The 19,338-nt window shown below is 48.2% G+C and overlaps 1 protein-coding gene and 1 pseudogene across 1 annotated transcript in view; both read left to right on the plus strand.

Moving 5' to 3' along the window:
* The first annotated feature begins 1,033 nt into the window (after window positions 1–1,033).
* On the plus strand, window positions 1,034–7,662 carry LOC129355166 (keratin, type II cytoskeletal 8-like; annotated as a pseudogene).
* Window positions 7,663–9,281: 1,619 nt separating this feature from the next.
* LOC129355165 (retinoblastoma-like protein 1) overlaps window positions 9,282–19,338 on the plus strand; it is a 20,330-nt gene continuing 10,273 nt past the window's right edge. Inside the window, 18 exon segments of the mRNA XM_055024708.1 lie at window positions 9,282–9,558; window positions 10,909–11,042; window positions 11,673–11,876; window positions 12,470–12,534; window positions 12,964–13,092; window positions 13,607–13,702; window positions 13,705–13,769; window positions 13,959–14,023; window positions 14,112–14,283; window positions 14,785–14,951; window positions 15,876–15,988; window positions 16,099–16,223; window positions 16,538–16,660; window positions 17,523–17,687; window positions 18,113–18,254; window positions 18,323–18,535; window positions 18,728–18,912; window positions 18,982–19,158. Coding sequence (XP_054880683.1) covers window positions 9,382–9,558; window positions 10,909–11,042; window positions 11,673–11,876; window positions 12,470–12,534; window positions 12,964–13,092; window positions 13,607–13,702; window positions 13,705–13,769; window positions 13,959–14,023; window positions 14,112–14,283; window positions 14,785–14,951; window positions 15,876–15,988; window positions 16,099–16,223; window positions 16,538–16,660; window positions 17,523–17,687; window positions 18,113–18,254; window positions 18,323–18,535; window positions 18,728–18,912; window positions 18,982–19,158 — 2,517 coding nt within the window. The 5' untranslated portion in view covers window positions 9,282–9,381.

A 19,338-nucleotide genomic window follows, 5' to 3' on the forward strand; every position in this document is an offset into this window, starting at 1 on the left:
GACCGGATCGGATCTGACCGGATCGGATCGGATCTGACCGGATCGGATCGGATCTGACTGGATCGGATCGGATCTGACTGGATCGCTGTGAAGACCATGACTCGACCCAACCGGCTGCATCCAGGAACTTTATGGACAACGATCCAACAAAAACACAGTCCGTTTCCAAAAGGCTGAAACCAGAAAGCTTGGAATGGCCTATTCAAAGTCTGGCCTGCAGTGTGACTGAATTGAGCCACTGCAGGATGGCGGCTGTCGGCCTACGTTCAGTTCTGGGCTCTTCTTGTGGGTTTGCATGTCCAGTTGCAGGGCAGCTTCTCGCTTTAGACTCTTTTATTTCCTCTTTATTAATTTGTGAAATTGTAACATTTCTACTCTTTTTATTTCTAAAATAAACCGTCTAGCTTATCCAGAGGATTCGGTCTGGTTTGTCTTTTTGTCATCAAGTCGTTGAGCTTCTGGTTCATGAATGAGGAACTTACAATAAATGGTTATGATGTTGAGTTTTGACAGAAAAATCTCCCTTCATAACAGAAATGATATTTTAATATTGAAAGTGACACGAGAAGCTGGAAGTGGACGAAACGTTTTTCCCACAATGTCAACTGAACATTTATTTATTGATTGAGATGAAGATCAGCTGAACAAATGAAACTACAGATTCATGTTCTGTTGGTTAAAAATGTGTGAAACCAATGATGACGTCATCACAATTATGATCATAACTGTTATTGTTCAGATTGAAGGTCTGAGATCCTGCACATTAAATCCAGCTTCCAGATCCGGGAGGATTAACTTTTCCAGACCTGCTCTGATTTTTATTTGCTATTGTCACATTTACGTTATTATGCAACTGGTGGGAAGCTGCGTATTATTTTCGTATTTATAATAAGTGAAATAATCAGCAGCGGTCGCTCCCGGCCTTTAATAGACCCTGGAACCAGAGATGAGGCTCTCAGGTTTCTGCTCCACTTTCTCTCCTCCTTTAAAAGCTCGGGACACCTGAGAGGCGTCATTGTTCCAGGACGTCCGGACCTGCTGCTCCCTCCATCCTCCGGTTTTCCATCCTGCTTCCTGCAGCCATGAGTTTGAGTCGGACCAAGCGGATCAGCTCCAGCGGCTCCGTCCGCAGCGGCGGCTCCCGGCGGTTCAGCGGCTTCGCTCCGGCTGCGGCGCCGTTCAGCGGCGTGTCGCTCAGCAGCAGCTCCCTGTTCGCCGGCGGCCCCACGGAGGGCCCCACGGAGGGCCCCACGGAGGGCTGGGGGCCTCGCTCACCTCCCTGTCGGTCAACAAGAGCCTGTTGGCCCCCCTGAACCTTGAGATCGACCCCAACCTGTCCATGAGCAGAAACCACGAGAAAGAGCAAATCAAGAGCCTCAACAACCGCTTCGCCAGCTTCATCGACAAGGTCTCACACACACACACACACACACACACACACACACACACACACACCACACACACACACACACACACACACACACACACACACACACACAAAGTTTCAGTTGCTGATTTTTCATTTGCAATGTGAGAAAAATGTTTAAAAGTGAAATATTTTCCTCATGGAAATAAAACTTAAGAAAATAAAATTACTTGGTAAATTTTATGATGACTTTGTTTTGATTTTGAAAAATGTCAGAAATCTTTTAAATGTTATAATCACAACTTTGACTGGATTTCAGCTTCTGGTTCCCAAACCTCTTCATTGTGAAGTTCACTAAAAAATAGATTTATTTTCTTTACATAAGCTGTTTATTTCCAGAATGAAGAGAAAAAACTAAAATAGTTTCAGACGCTCAGCAGAACCTTTAATGCCCAGAAACAAAGAAAACCATCAGAACTGAGCTGGAGATATATGTGGAATCATTTCCTGGTGATACTTTGTCATATTTTACTGATATATGAAGTCCTCCACCGGGCCGGGCCGGGCCGGACCGGGCCTTTCAGCTCCCATGGGGGAACAAAGCCCGGCTTGTTTCAGGCGACCCGCTTTGACCCGCCTCAGGATGTTCGGCATTTTCTGACTCAGAGCTCAAAATCTCACGTTTCACTTTTCAACATTCAGAAAGTCCACCGGGATTAGAAAGCTTGTTCTGACCCAAATGTTCTGGATACCCGAGCCTCCTGGCCCATTTCAGCCCCACAGAGAGAGACTGTAACCCGATCGATCTCCCAACAGAACCGGGCTTTGTCTAGGCCGCGCTGCAGCAGGAAACCAGAGCTGAACTGATACCGACCTGAAAACGGGCTTTGTGTTGGTCCGTCTCCTTCTGGCTGCCAAACCAGCAGCAGCTTCATGTTTCGACCCGCAGAGCAAACAGGAAAAAACCATCAGAACATTTTAACTTCCCACAGATCAGGGTCAAAGGTCATAACGTTCCTAAAACTAAAGAAACAGAAACCGTGGGAACCTGCTGACGGTTCCCTCTCCTGTCCGGTCCAGGTCCGCTTTCTGGAGCAGCAGAACAAGATGCTGGAGACGAAGCTGGAGCTGCTGCAGTCTCAGGCGTCAGTCGCTCCAACGTGGAGCCGATGTTCGAGGCCTACATGGCGGCACTGCGGCGGCACAACGACCTGGTGAACAACGACAAAACCAAACTGGACGGGAGCTGAGGAACATGCAGGGCCTGGTGGAGGACTTCAAGCACAAGTACACACACACACACACAGAGAGACACACACACACACAGAGAGACACAGAGACACACACACACAGAGACACACACACAGAGACACACACACAGAGACACACACAGAGACACACACACACACACACAGAGACACACACACAGAGACACACACAGAGACACACAGAGAGACACACACACAGAGACACACACACACACACACACACACACACCGAGACACAGACACACAGAGACACACACACAGAGACACACACACACACACACACAGAGACACACACACACAGAGACACACACAGAGACACACACACAGAGACACACAGAGACACACACACAGAGACACACACAGAGACACACACACACACACACAGAGACACACACACACAGAGACACACACAGACACACAGAGAGACACACACACAGAGACACACACACACACACACACACACACACACCGAGACACAGACACACAGAGACACACACACACACACACACAGAGACACACACACACAGAGACACACACACAGACACACACACACACAGAGACACACACACACAGAGACACACACAGAGACACACACTCTGCCCTCTCTCTCTTTCTCAGGTACGAGGACGAGATCAACAAGCGAAACAACCTGGAAAACGACTTTGTCATCCTGAAGAAGGTCAGACCATCATCATCATCATCATCATCATCATCATCATCATCATCATCATCATCTTCAGTCTTTCTGTGAAGAATATCAATTATTGAGTTCATTTCCCTTTGGATTATTAAAACATGGTTAAATTTGAATTTGAACTGGTTTCCTGCAGCTGCAGCCAGTCGGCTTTAAATCTGGTTTCTTTGGTTTTATATCACATTTTATAGCTAAAGTTATGATTTGGTTGGATGGAAATGAAAGTCTCTCAATATCTGAGCTCATATTAAAAGTATTGGTTCATTTATTAGCCGCTATTTCAAATAAATGTGCTTCATGAAAACAGATCAATGAGGAGTATTGACTCCACATCTATCAATACAAACCTACATGTTTCTATTTCAAAACCAATTTATTACAGCTACAAAAAAAATTGATCCCAATACATGCAATTGTTCAGACCAGAGCACAAACACGACGTTTGATTTATTGCTGATCAGTTTTTTGATTTAGTTTTATGTACAGACATACATTGAGGGCTGCCGGTGCCCAGTTGGCAGCTCTGCTGCCTTGCAGCAAGAAGGTCCTAGTTCGATTCCCAGCCCGGGTCTCTCTGCACGAAGTCAGCGTGTTCTCCCTGTGCATGGCGGGTTCTCTCTGGGTACTCCGGCTTCCTCCACATCAAACATGACTCTCTCTAAATTCTCCCTCATTATGTTAACATTTATACAGAAGAGCAGCTGCAGTGGCATCAGAAAGCCACTGTTTATGTTCCAAACTTGTGTTTTCTATGAAGAAGTTGTGTAAGTATGCAGAGTAATGAAACCTGCTTCATGTTTTATAGTCCATCAGAACTGAACAGATCCAAATCTCCTGCAGATTTAATGTTTTCATCATTATCAGAATATATCTGACCAAACCAGAGATGTCTGTCGTTTTGATCTGATGTGAAACAATCAGGAGATTTCTAGACCAGTTTCTTGTCTGTATTTCCGCTTGCTGCTCTAGTGCGGCCCCTAGTGGCTGTCTGAGCGCACTTCACTCACAGCTTGACCCCTGCTTGTCCTCTGACCTGCTAGTGCAGGTCAGGAGGCTTTGGGTGTCAGAACGACACGGATTGATCACAGCTGGATGCTAATCGCTGATCTCTGAACGTCGATCAATTCTCTCTGTCCGTTTTGTAAGATTAGTGTTTAGATCAAAATAAACTTATTCTATTTGTAAAAAATGTTTCAGGTTGTCTTTGAGCAACAGGAATGAATCTGATATTGACTTGAAACATCAGACTGATGTGTTCAAGCATTTATTTAACTAAATTATGATCATTTTCTGCTTACAGTTGATGTACATTTAACAATTTATCTCTGGATATTAGATACCAAAAACATAATATATCTATATAAATTCAGAAGTATGTTTGATAGAAAGATGGTTGTTTTCAGAAGGTGCTTCTGTTCTGAAAACGGTTCTGAACCGGTCGTTGTGATTGGCTTTTAAAGCTGTCTTGTGCTTTGGGTGACTGTGCAGGATGTCGACTCGGCCTACTTGGTCAAAGCTGATCTGGAGGATAAGGTTGGCGCTCTGACTGATGAAATCAACTTCCTGCGCAGCGTCTACGAGGAGGTGCGTTAATCATCGGTCAAAACTTCACATTTTCCTGTTTTTAGGCTGAAGTTTCTGATAAAATCTTTTGAGAGTTTATTATTCTGGCCTCATCATGAGAGTGGAAGTTAAAGGAGGCCAGTCAGTCGGTCCATCCAGCAGCGGAGCTGCTCAGCCTGTAATATTTGAGTAATAAAGATAAAAATAATGTTAAACACAAAGCATTACTCAGCAGTTTGTTCTAGTTTAGCAGTTTTCCCATATTATCAGTGAAATAATGCGTTAGCAGAGCTAGTAGTTGACCGGTTGGGTTAGGTTTGTCTTATTTCAAGTGTAATAATATATTATAAGTAGAAATGAAACCAAAAACCACTGGCTAACATTTTGTTTTTGCAGTGAGTAGTTAAGTTACGCCGTCTCTTATTGAAGCTTTCTCTGTGAACGTCTGGCTTCGTCGTGCAGGAGCTGCGTGAGCTGCAGGCCAGCATCAGAGACACGTCGGTGGTGGTGCAGATGGACAACAGCCGCAGCCTGAACATGGAGCAGATCGTGGTGGAAGTCAAAGCCCAGTATGAGGAGATCGCCGCCCGCAGCAGAGAGGAGGCCGAGGCCTGGTACAAGAGCAAGGTGCAGCGTGCCGCTTCCTGGGCTCGTGCTGCAGCCTGTCAGACTGTAAAGATGAAGAGTGACAAGCTGTCGTGTTTCCAGTTTGACCAGATGTCGGTGCAAGCCAGTCAGTTTGGAGACGAGCTTCGCATCGTGAAGGGAGAGGTCGCCGAGGTCAACCGGCTGATCAGCCGTCTGCAGAGCGAGATCGAGGCCGTGAAAGCGCAGGTGCAGCTCATACCATCCAGAAACACCTGATGAACATCCAGCACTGATTGTTTCTGGTGTCTCCTCATCAGCGAGCCGGTCTGGAAAACCAGCTGGCTGAAGCAGAGGAGCGAGGAGAGCTGGCGGTGAAAGAGGCTAAAGCTCGAACCCGAGACCTGGAGGACGCTCTGCAGAGAGCCAAGCAGGACATGGCCCGGCAGCTCAGGGAGTACCAGGTGGGCCGCCAGCAGGAAGAGGCCAAACACTGCCAACGGAAATCTAATCATCTGCTTGTTGCCTCTGCAGGACTTGATGAACCTGAAACTGGCTCTGGACATTGAGATCGCCACCTACAGGAAGCTGGAGGGGAGGAGGACAGGTAGCAGACAGGAAGCTCATCCACACACTGACAGAAACAGAGACAACCTGCAACTCAGAGGAAAACTTGGGCCTCAACGCCTTTACAGCAGAGAGAAATCATTTCTTCAACACTTTCACTGTTGATGACAAGTTTTGAGCCAAAGACTGTTTCAGCAGAAAGTCCAACCACAACAGCGTAGCAACACAAAGAAGTGTTTTTGTCTAAATTTTAATGCAAATATCTTCATGCATTTGAAGATATGCATGAAAATACTTTCAGTAAGATATAGGAGTTTGTTTTAAATAATAATTACCAGCTCTAGCTTCACTGGAGGATTGTTTTCACCTATCAGAGATTTTCTCATGTCAAAATCTGCTCTAAGTTTTAAGCTCCGATATTTTACTGAAAAGTTTCTTCATTTACTTTTATTTTAAGTCAACTACGATATTTGCACTGGAAAAAAACTTGTTAGCATTTAAAGCTTCTGCAGTGAATGTCAGTGATGATCGGCTGATCGGCTTTACTGACAGGTTATTGATCACTTGAGTTTGATTTGTAACATCAATCTGCTGTTTGTCCTCCAGTTTCATCATTAAGGACAGACTGACGGAAACTGTTTCTGTGTCTTTACATAAAAGATGGCAGTAAATTGAACATTAAAGTATTTGCATGTTTTCATGAGAGATAATAAAAAGACTGTAACGGATAAACGAGACCAGCTGCCCGAATGAGAAACACATCGGTTAGAAATACAGTGGCTGAGCATTTTATTCACAACAAAGCTGACTGAGTCTCAAAGTCTCATTGCAGTGACTTTTGAGAGGAAAAGTGAAACATGACTGGATTGTTTTGTTGGTTCAGACTCGGGCAGCAGTCCATCCTGAACATCCAGGCCGTCTCCAGCCCCGGTACGTATCGTCACCCAGCCGCTGCTCTTCCTCTGATCGTTTCAGCAGCCATCGTTTACCGGAGGCAGACGTTTCATTTGTTTTGATTCTCCTGTTTCTCCAGTCCTAAATACAGTAACGGTTATCAAGGCAGCAGCAGCAGCAGCAGCAGCTCTCCGGCTCCCAAGCTGCTCATCAAAACCATCGAGACCAGAGATAACTCCAGATTCAGCTCCCACTGACTGCCATGCAGCAGCAACTCTCATAGTCAATATCTGAGATCAATACACTTAGAAACAGAACTGGGAGGCATGAAATGTTTATAGTGGTATGTTTAGTAGCTCAATCATTTAGAGCAACTGAAACTGAAGCCAGTAATACAAGAAGAATATATCCAGGAGATAAACTTAGAGTGTAAAGACAGTCAGCTCCTCGGTAACTGAATTAATCTAATAATCATCTTTAGGTAGAAATCTAATCATGGATTTGACTGAATTTATTTGAATTATCTGGTAATTCACAAATACAAATCATTTTTGCAGGTGAGTTGTGCTTTTTTCTTAAATACATAAATAAAATGTTAATTTGGAAACAGGGTGGGATTATCACTGATTTAATTCAATGAACGGATTTATTTGATAAGAAAACAAATTATTTCTTCCTGTAATCTGATGTTATCTGAGATCAATAAATAAAATCTAACAACATGAGGTCAGAGTTATCTTGTTTGATAAATTTGTCATATTTAATCAGCTACTGCTCCAAATAAATAACAGGATGTTGTAGACCACCATACCACATCCATTTCAGAAAGGGAGATTATTTTCTGTCCAACCCAAAAAATGTTAACATGCTGTTGTGAAAAACATCATGTATTCTAAACCCAATAGACCAAAAACATGCAAGCGCACGATTAGCAAATCAGCCAACACAAAGCAATCAGACTTCACTTTTTTTATTCTTTTTTAGCGCTAAAAAAGAGACGCTTACCATCACAGACTAGAAGTGAAACCAAGGGGCCCCGCCAGTCGATACAGCATATCATTAAAAACGGGAAGATTCGTTGGTTATGCTGTAAGAACACGGCCAGTGGTCATCCGATGTCCTGCGTCGCCTAAATCTCCATTTCCTTGGAGATGGGAGTGAGGAGATGATTCAGTTTCTGTATCAGTTACAAATACAAAGGCCTTTGTGTGAAAGAATGTAATGTGTGTAGAAGCATATGTGTGACCTTGGTAAGCGCCTCAACAACGTGTATTAGTTGTGTAAATTTTCTCATCCTCAGATAAAATGTAAGTATAGTTGTGTGAAAATGTTTTCAATCGTTAAAAACGCCACATATCATCCCCTGAGGACATTCTCCTGTTCACTCACCTTGTTCACAAATTTATAAAAACCGTCCAAAGTATAACAATATTTTAGTCATTTTGGTAAATGTGCCTCTTGAAGCTGTTTGGAATATTTCAATCATCAACAGATTTGAATAATGAACAGAAGCTGTGTCCAACAACATCCTGTTACCAGAACCTATTAGCATGGTAAAGGAAATGACATCATCACAACAGAATACTTGACTGGGTGAATAAATATATATTATACTAATCGTATCATAGTTGTATTTTAGGACTGAAATGAATTCAAGGAAAAGGTGCAACCATTAAGAAGTTGTTGAAATAAAATAAATGTGCCACGCTTTTTATTTTATTTTATGTTTGTTGGGGCAGCAGCATCACATCCAGAGACTGATAAAAAAAAAGGCAGGTTGTGCTTTGGTTCTGTTAAGGTTCTGTTCTGAGGATGATTGTGGAACCACTGGAGATTCTTTAAGACATCAAAAAGTAAATCAATAAATTGTGAAAACCTTGAAGGTCGTCTGCATGCCAATGCTTTCCCACAGTGTGTCTCAAGCCAGGGGCTTCTGTAGACCCTGTAACACTGACAGCAACAGGAGCTCCTGGCTCAGCAGCACCTACAGCTCTGGAAGAACTTTTGGATTAAAAAAAATTCATTTCCGTTTACAATTAATAAAATATTTTGAATTGAAATTGAAGTCATATCAATATTCACTATGATTGTGTCGGAATTATACGAAAAAGGCGGCAAAAATCCTCAGACCTTAATTTATAATGAATAAAAGTTCTATGTGATTTTATGATGTTTTATTTCCAAGGCACACATTGGATAGTTTACAAAGTAGCAAACAGTCGCACGTGAGCGCTGGGCGGCTCCGGATTGGAGCGTTGCCTCAGCGACGCTTCCCTCGCGCCTGATTGGTCGGAACCCCGAAGTTTTCGCGCCAACGCAATGCCTTGTGGGTCATGGTGGCGGAAGTTCGACGCTCGTGGAGGTTGTTGTTGGCGTTCTGCGCCGCTGTTGAAGTTTCTCCAGGGGGATAGCGGCGGGAACCGCGGCCGGGGCTCAGCGCGTGGATGCGGGGCGAAGAGTCCGAGTCGGGTACCGAGTCTGGTTCCGAGTCGGGCAGGATGGAGGAGAGTTCGGTCCGGAGGAGTTTGGACACTTTGTGTCAAGAACTGAACATGGACGAGCAGACCGCAGCTGAAGCCCTGAGCAACTTCACCGCAATATGGGACACCTACACCCTGGAGGTGAGCGAGGGAGTCCGGTTCTACCGAACCAGGCGGCCTGCGGCGGCCTGCTGCCAGAAACTCACTTCACCGGGGACTCCGACCAGGTCCGGAGGGAAACCCCGAGCGGCAGACACAAACCCGGGATTTCAGGGCTTCGGCGACCAGCTGCGTTGGGCCGGAACCGGCTGAGGAACCGGTGTTTACCTGGTTCTGTTGTTTACTTGGTTCTGGTTCTGGTTTTACCTGGTTCTGGTTCTGTTGTTTACTTGGTTCTGGTTCTGGTGTTTACTTGGTTCTGGTTCTGTTGTTTACTTGGTTCTGGTTCTGGTGTTTACCTGGTTCTGGTTCTGTTGTTTACTTGGTTCTGGTTCTGGTGTTTACCTGGTTCTGGTTCTGGTGTTTACCTGGTTCTGGTTCTGGTGTTTACTTGGTTCTGGTGTTTACCTGGTTCTGGTTCTGTTGTTTACTTGGTTCTGGTTCTGGTGTTTACCTGGTTCTGGTTCTGGTGTTTACCTGGTTCTGGTTCTGGTGTTTACCTGGTTCTGGTTCTGTTGTTTACCTGGTTCTGGTTCTGTTGTTTACTTGGTTCTGGTTCTGTTGTTTACTTGGTTCTGGTTCTGTTGTTTACCTGGTTCTGGTTCTGTTGTTTACCTGGTTCTGGTTCTGGTGTTTACTTGGTTCTGGTTCTGTTGTTTACTTGGTTCTGGTTCTGGTGTTTACTTGGTTCTGGTTCTGTTGTTTACTTGGTTCTGGTTCTGGTGTTTACCTGGTTCTGGTTCTGTTGTTTACTTGGTTCTGGTTCTGGTGTTTACCTGGTTCTGGTTCTGTTGTTTACCTGGTTCTGGTTCTGTTGTTTACCTGGTTCTGGTTCTGTTGTTTACTTGGTTCTGGTTCTGGTGTTTACCTGGTTCTGGTTCTGGTGTTTACTTGGTTCTGGTTCTGGTTCTGTTGTTTACTTGGTTCTGGTTCTGGTTCTGGTGTTTACCTGGTTCTGGTTCTGTTGTTTACTTGGTTCTGGTTCTGGTTCTGTTGTTTACTTGGTTCTGGTTCTGGTTCTGTTGTTTACTTGGTTCTGGTTCTGGTGTTTACCTGGTTCTGGTTCTGGTTCTGGTGTTTACTTATATTTGATGCATTTCCTTTTTGCTAAACTCAGGACAATGGATTATTGTTATTCCTGTTATTTTTATTCCTGCTTTTGGTTTTTCCAGACCCACAACAATCCTGAGATTAGCAGAAATAAATGATCACAATCGTTTTTAAACCGCAGCAACTTTCAAGACTAAAATGAAGTAAAAATGTCACTTTTTTCTGATCAAATCACATGTAGACTTTGTGTGCTGAGCATGATTTCTGCTGCTCTGCGTCCAGGGAGAGGTGGTCCACTGGCTGGCCTGTGCGCTGTACGCGGCCTGCAGGAAGGGCTCCACTCCCACCGTGGGGAAGGGGCTGATGGAGGGGAACTGCGTCTCGCTCACCAGGATCCTGCGCTGCGCCAAGCTGAGGTCAGATGCTTCCTGCTGCACGAGAAAGCAGCAAAACTGCAGAAAAACTAAAACCAGCAGCGATGAGTTGCAGATCAACATGAAATTCTTGCCGCTCTTATCAAAGTCCTGCTGCAGCTTTTAAGTCACAAAGACGCTGAAATTACAAAATTCACTCCCAAGTTTTTTTCTTTTTCAGATTTTTTTTGTTTCTTTGTTGCTCTGTTTGACAATTTTAATAATTTCTACCTGTTGCCCAAACTCTCTGACCAGCAGAGGGCAGTGTTCATGAAAACTGTCACATGCGGCGCTTTCCATATGGGACGGCTTCCAAACTTTACTAAGGAAATCAGTTTTAATTTATCATAAATATTAACATGTTTCACACTGAACTTTAAACGGCCCCGGCGGGACCCCGGGGCGGGTGGGCTCCGGGGCAGAGGGGCCCGGGGCGGGCGGGGCTCCGGGGCGGGTGGGGCTCCGGGGCGGGTGGGGCCCCGGGGCGGGCGGGGCTCCGGGGCGGGCGGGGCCCCAAGGCAGGCGGGTGTCTGGACATGATTTATGATTTATGTCCAGACACCAAAGCCGAATGTTTTCTGCTTCGTACTTTACCGTTTTCTGACTGGACGTTGCTGCTGCCGCCCTGTTCAGCCTCATCCAGTTCTTCTCCAAGATGCGGAAATGGGCCGACATGTCCAACCTGCCGCAGGACTTCAGGCTGCGGATGGACCGGCTGGAGCGCAACTTTGAGGTTTCCACGGTGATCTTCCGTAAGTTCGAGCCCATCTTCAGGGACATGTTCGTGAATCCCCAGAGATGCGAGGCCCCGCGGCAGCCGCGCAGCAGGAAGCACAGGTACCGAGGCGACGACGTTGGTTTGAATGTTGAAAGCTGTGCCTGTAAAGCAGCGTCTTTATTTTGGCAGCCTCACTGTGACTGTTGTAGCATCATTATTCTGCTTGGTTCCTGGAGCAGTAGGTGTCACCACAAGGGGGCGCCTATTCGCTTTTTCCACGTTGTTCAGATCATCGGCGATGCTGAGGAGCAGAGCGGTAAACTATCGTTACTTTTCTCATGTATGAGACTATGATGTTAGTGAAATGAAGTGTGGAGTTGTCCAACAGCGCGTCCTGCTGGTTTGGGGTGGAGTGGCCATGCTGACTCCTCCAGCCTCTCACTGCACCGTCACAATTGGCACAATTTCACTTCGTCCATGTAAAGCCAGACCTCCACGGTTCTAACATCATAGTCTCATACATGAGAAAAGTAACGATAGTTTACCGCTTATCTCCTCAGCATCACCGATGATCTGAACAACAAGTTCTCACTCTGTGCAATAGTACAACAAAGGAAAAAGGGAATAGGCGCCCCCTTGTGGAGATACCTACTCATCTCCAGGAGCCAAGCAGCATAATGATGTCACAGTGTGCACTACTCTAACCCTGCAGGCGGCTGCCCTGTCACATCACTGACGTGTTCAAGTTCTGCTGGACGTTGTTCGTCTACACTAAAGGTATCCAGTTTCTGCTGCGTCGCTGTAAACATGTTTCCTGCTGTCTGTGCTGCAGCAAACGTTCTTTATGATCATTTATTCAGTAATATAATAATAATATTTATAATTTTGAATTAGGACTGAAACAATTAATTGTGATTAAACAGTTATTGAAATAATCACCAACTAATTTAGTTACTAGTTGATCATTACCGGGAGGATCGAGTATAAAAAAATTCAATTTGCTAAAAAAAACAACATCTTCAAATCAGATTTTAATCCAAAACTATACAAACATTCCTGAACAGAGGGAAAGTTGCCCTCCAAACACAGAATGAGGTAATAAAATGACTTTAGCAGAAAAACTACTTGAATCAGTTTTTGCTCTTGTGTTGGATTTAGTTGATTTCTTCTTGGATCCGAACTGAGTGAGGATTTGATTCCCTGCAGGAAACTTCCGGATGATCGGAGACGACCTGGTGAACTCGTACCACCTGCTGCTCTGCTGCCTGGACCTGGTGTTCGGCAACGCTCTGCTGTGCGCCAACAGGAAGGAGCTGATCAACCCTGGCTTCAGAGGTCAGAGGGCACGGCAGCAGCTCCATTTTCACAGTAAAACATCAGACGTTAAAGACCAACATCAGACTTTTAGCACGTTTTGTGTCCAAAGTGGTGAACCGTGGTGGATCTGTGTTGATCTGTTGATGTTTCAGCTTCATTCAGTTTCTACATGAAAATAATGTTGGGATGAAAAACCTTTTCATTTGGAATGGAAAACATTTTTATTTTTGTCGTTTCTGCTTCATTGTGTGTTGCTGCTACTGGAAATGTCAGTTTTTAGTGTCTGTTAATAACCTGTTAATCATTAGTTCATTACAAAATCGATTGTTTCAGTAATCGATTAATCATTTCAGCAGTAAATGGTAATGAACAGAAACTTTCCTGACAGATCCAGAGGCGTTTCAAGGCGACCCCTGGCCGGGGGCCCCAGCAGCCTCCCTCCCTCCCGACTCCAGACAAGAGTGCATGAAAATGTATGGATGGTTTTGCGCCGATTGGATCACTGAATGTTTTCCTACCTGTGCGTCTGCAGGTGTGCCTCCCTCGTTCCGATTGGACGGCGCCGCCCCCCAGAGCGAGACTCCGCCCTGCGTCTTGGAGAAGCTGTGTGAGCTGCATGATGGCCTGGTGGGGAGGCCAAAGGCATCAAGCAGCACTACTTCAAACCGTACATCCACAAACTGTTCCACAAACAGGTCGAGGCTGATCACTAATAACCAGTTAACAACCAGTTAATAACCATTTTATCACTTTATAGCCAGTTTATAACGCGGTAATAAACTGGTCACAGTTAATAACCAGCTAATCAGTTTATAATCAGTTAATAACCAGGTAATAAATGTAACCCAGTGTCCTGCGGTTTCCTCTCTGTGTTTGTCCATCAGATCCTGAAAGGAAACGAAACGCTGTTCACTGAAATGTTGGATCCTCAGAACTTCATTGACAACAAGTAAGAAACAGAAGCTGCATTTTTGTTCTGTAATAATTATTTTCTGCTGCGTTTCCCTGCCGGTGCTGAGTGCTCCTTGTGTCCTCAGTAAAGCCATAAACCGGGAGTACGAGGAGTACGTCCTGACAGCCGGAGACTTCGACGAGCGCGTCTTCCTGGGAGCCGACGCCGACGAGGAAATCGGAACGCCAAGGATGTTTGTTCAGGAGCGAATGGCCAGCCAGGCTGCAGCTCAGAGAGACGGGCAGCAGGTGGAGAAGGTACAGACAGAGAGAGAGACAGACAGAGAGACAGACAGACAGAGAGAGAGACAGAGAGACAGACAGAGAGACAGAGAGAGAGACAGACAGACAGACAGAGAGAGAGACAGACAGACAGACAGAGAGACAGACAGACAGACAGAGAGACAGACAGACAGAGAGAGAGACAGACAGACAGACAGAGAGAGAGACAGACAGAGAGACAGACAGACAGAGAGAGAGACAGACAGAGAGACAGACAGACAGACAGAGAGACAGAGAGACAGACAGAGAGACAGACAGACAGACAGACAGAGAGAGAGAGAGACAGACAGAGAGAGAGACAGACAGAGAGAGAGACAGACAGACATTTGGCTGGAGTTTCAAAAAGGTCCAGATTGTTTTCACCCTCAGAAACAATCAACAAAATGAAAGCAAAGTCATTCCTGCTGTTGGTCTCATTATTTCAGGATGAAATTCACAGCAAACAGGAAGTTGACACGTTTCTCTCTGTCCCTGCAGTGCGGCTCGCTCGCCCCGTCCACTCCCCTGACGGGACGCGTCTACCTGAAGGAGAAGGACCTGCTGTTCACGCCCGTCTCTGCAGCGACGCAGAGCGTGAGCCGGCTGCAGAGCATGGTGGCGGGTCTGAGGACGGCTCCCAGTGAAAACCTGCTGCAGATCTTCAGGTAGGTTACAGTTCCTGCTGTCCCCTTGCGGCGCCGTGCGTCCCCCTGCTGCGGCGCCGTGCGTCCCCCTGCTGCGGCGCCGTGCGTCCCCCTGCTGCGGCGCCGTGCGTCCCCCTGCTGCGGCGCCGTGCGTCCCCCTGCTGCGGCGCCGTGCGTCCCCCTGCTGCGGCGCCGTGCGTCCCCCTGCTGCGGCGCCGTGCGTGCTGCGGCGCCGCGTCCCCCTGCTGCGGCGCCGTGCGTCCCCCTGCTGCGGCGCCGTGCGTCCCCCTGCTGCGGCGCCGTGCGTCCCCCTGCTGCGGCGCCGTGCGTCCCCCTGCTGCGGCGCCGTGCGTCCCCCTGCTGCGGCGCCGTGCGTCCCCCTGCTGCGGCGCCGTGCGTCCCCCTGCTGCGGCGCCGTGCGTCCCCCTGCTGCGGCGCCGTGCGTCCCCCTGCTGCGGCGCCGTGCGTCCCTCCATCCCTTCAGCCATTTCTGCTGTTTTCGCTAGCTTAGCATATTAGCTTTGGTTAAATTACCCACACTGCCCTGCGCTGTAGTTCACTTCCTGCTTCTGGAGCCGTCTCTGGTTTGCTTGCTGTTCACATTCAAACCAACCAGAGTTCACTACAATTGAATCCAGACTGAGGTTTGGAGGACCAGAGGTCAGAGGTCAATTAGCATTCACGCCTCACAAGTGAACCGGTCTTTGACTCGGCAGACGGACTGCAAGTGAACCGAACAGAGCCGGTGTGAAAGCAGCTCTTGTTTCAAACATTTCATTCAGAGTTTCACCATCAGAGCTTCTGCTCTTAACTTCCTGTTTGCTATGAAAGCTGATCCTCAGCATGACTCAGCATAACATTCATCCTTCACTTTGGGTTTCTTAGCAAAACAAATCACGCATCATCTTCTGCCGTCGATGTGATGTTTCCTGTTTCTGTCTGCAGGTCCTGCTCCAGAGATCCCACTGACTCCATTCTGGGTCGGGTCAAAACTTTGGGTCAAACCTTCAAGGAACATTACAGCAACGACTCCGAGGACACGCCGGGATCTCACATCGGTATGAGAAACGCCAGTCTGTTCCAGACTCCAGTACTGACTGGTTCTGTTCCAGACTCCAGTACTGACTGGTTCTGTTCCAGACTCCAGTACTGACTGGTTCTGTTCCAGACTTCGCTGAGAGCCGCTGGAAGCTGGCCGAGATCCTCTACCACAAAGTCCTGGAGAACGTTCTGGTGCAGGAGACGAAGCGTCTGCAGGGCCGGGACATGAGTGTAAGCAGGATGCTTCAGGACGCTGCAGGAGGCTGCAGGGTGCTGCAGGACGCTGCAGGGTGCTGCAGGACGCTGCAGGGTGCTGCAGGGTGCTGCAGGACGCTGCAGGGTGCTGCAGGAGGCTGCAGGGTGCTGCAGGACGCTGCAGGGTGCTGCAGGACGCTGCAGGGTGCTGCAGGGTGCTGCAGGACGCTGCAGGATGCTGCAGGAGGCTGCAGGATGCTGCAGGAGGCTGCAGGATGCTGCAGGAGGCTGCAGGATGCTGCAGGGTGCAGCGGCACCGTGGCGTCCCTTTAAATCTGACCCTGCGTTTGCTGGCAGGTTCTGCTGGGCAGGATATCTTCCACTGCTCCCTGATGGCGTGCTGCCTGGAGGTGGTCCTGTTCTCCTACAGCTCCCAGAGAACCTTCCCCTGGATCATTGGCGTCTTCAAGCTGCCGCCGTTCTACTTCTTCAAGGTAACCGGTCCCTCGGGACAGGAAGTGACGCTGCGCTGCGGAAGCGTGATGTCGGCGCATCCTTTAAAAGTCTTAAATACGGGCATCTGAAATGAGCCTCAATCTTAAATGTTGTGACAGAATATTTAATCTAAAATATTCTGACATGAGGATCATTTTTATCGTTTAGCTCTGAAATGTCTCCAAACTTTTTCAGCCTTTTTCTTTGAATTAGTTGAAATTTTTGGACAAAGTGTTTGTCTACAAAAAACATGATCATCAGAAACGGAAAGATAAACCAATTTGTGACAATTTTTTGTAAATAAAGTGAAAAAAAGGTTAAACTTCTTTGAATAAATGAGTGAAATTAAATGAAAATTACATAAAATGTGTGGAGAGAATCTGAAACTACAGAATTGATCTTTCCATGCTTGTATTGATCAGATACTGACTTGGTATCATTATTGATATTTCAGATCCTCTCACTGCATTCTGTGACTCAAGGCAGCTGAAGCTACTGCTAACTCGCTGCTAATGTAGCCACCACTAACTCGCTGCTAATGTAGCCACCGCTAAGTAGCTGCTAATGTAGCCACCGCTAAGTAGCTGCTAATGTAGCCACCGCTAACTCGCTGCTAATGTAGCCACCGCTAACTCGCTGCTAATGTAGCCACCGCTAACTCGCTGCTAATGTAGCCACCGCTAACTCGCTGCTAATGTAGCCACCGCTAAGTAGCTTCTGGGCCCAGTTCTGGCCCTGGTTCTGGTTCTGGGCCCGGTTCTGGCCCTGGTTCTGGTTCTGGGCCCGGCTCTGGCCCTGGTTCTGGTTCTGGGCCCGGCTCTGGCCCGGCTCCTCCTCCTGAAGCTGTTTTGTCGCCTGCAGGTCATCGAGGTGTTCATCCGCTCAGAGGAAGGTTTGTCCCGCGACATGGTGAAGCATCTGAACGCCATCGAGGAGCAGGTTCTGGAGAGCCGGGCCTGGGCCTCGGACTCCGCCCTGTGGAGCGCCCTGGAGGCCGCCGGCGGAAAAGTCCCCACGGTGGAGGAGGTGAGCAGCGACCAGGTGATGGCTGGCAAAAACAAATGATCAACTGGTTGAGAGTTAAATTCCTGTAACTGAGCTTGAAACAGGAATCATAAAGACATGAACATGTCCAGCGTCACGCAGCGAGATCATGAGACCCGTTTCATCAGAAGGTCTGAACCAGATACTTTTGGTTTCTTATATTCGTTCATTCGGCGTCTCAACCTGAGGGATCATCCGGTTCCGGTTCTGTTCCAGTTTTCTGATCAGGATCAACGTGAAGCTGTTTCAGTCAGGAAGCTTTTATTCTTATTTCAGTTGTCTGGGCCGGTCCGAACCGGGCCGGTCCGAACCGGGCCGGTCCGAACTCGGCGCATCCTCGGAAACCTTTCTTCTGACAATCAGACTGAAACGATGTGAACTCTACAGCCGGGTCCGTCTCTGTGCAGGTGAACTTCTCGTCTTGTCTGGATCCGGGTTCTGGTTCCGGTTCCTCTAACGGCCAGTCTCATCTGCCGCTGATGGCCCAGTCTCCCATCATCCACCCCCGGATCAGGGAGTTCCGGTCGGGTCTGGGAAGTTCACGGAAAGGTCGGTCTCCCGCGTTCTGACATTCGACCCGGTTTCCACGGATCCCCGACCGTTTTCTCTCCTTCCAGAAGTTCCTCCGTCTCCGCTGTCGGTCCACGACCGGTACAGCTCTCCGGCCGCCGGCAGCGCCAAGCGCCGGCTGTTCGGCGACGACCCGGCGGCGCCCCCTGCTGGGCGGAACGTCGCAGTCGGCCCGACGCCGTCTCCGGCCAAGAGGCTGACGTTTGGGACGGGCCAGAAAAACGGAGGCCAGAGCGCCGTGATCAGCATCCCTCTGCAAGGTGGGTCCGGTCCGGGTTCTGGGTCGGTTCTGGGTCCGGTTCTGGTTCTGGGTCCGGGTCCGGTTTTGGGTCCGGTTCCGGTCGGGTTGAAGTACCTTCGCAGTCCGTTTTCAGCCTGAAACGAGTCGGTCCAGTGATGTGTCCCTGAGGTCCAACAGAACCAGAACCCGCTCCGTGTTCTGCTGTGTGCAGGTGAGCGAGCATTCGCCCTGATCCCGGTCCAACCCTGCGACCCGTCCGGCGTCGTCACGGCTCGGTTCCTGCTGACCTCGTCCCCGGGTCGGGTGGATGTCGCCACGGCGACCTCCGGCACCGACCCCCAGGCGGGAACCGGGCGTCCGCGGCGAACCGGGTCGCTGGCCCTGTTCTTCAGGAAGGTAGGAGCGGAAACGGCCGGACGACGGCCCTCCCTGACCTCCGACCTCCCTGACCTCTGACCCCTGCAGGTGTACCACCTGTCCAGCGTGCGGCTCAGGGATCTCTGCCTGAAGCTGGACGTGTCGTCGGATCTGCGCCGGAAAATCTGGACGTGTTTTGAGCAGGTTGTGGTTCAGTGCAGCGACCTGCTGAGGGACCGACACCTGGACCAGCTGCTGCTGTGCTGCGTCTACATCATCGCCAAGGTGAGCGGCTCGCCATCGCCACGCCGACCGCACGCTTGGTCTCTGGTTCCTATGGCGGCGGAGCGTCTCGCTGCTTCAGGAGAAATAAAAGTTTTCTGTGTAAAAACTGCATCATCTGGAGAATATTTGTTTATTCAGGAGACGTGAAAAATTGAACAGATTATTGAGAATCTGTTAAAG

The sequence above is a fragment of the Poeciliopsis prolifica genome, unplaced genomic scaffold, assembly GCF_027474105.1.
Source record: "Poeciliopsis prolifica strain line A6 unplaced genomic scaffold, Auburn_PproV2 SCAFFOLD125, whole genome shotgun sequence".
Classification (NCBI taxonomy): Eukaryota; Metazoa; Chordata; class Actinopteri; order Cyprinodontiformes; family Poeciliidae; genus Poeciliopsis; species Poeciliopsis prolifica.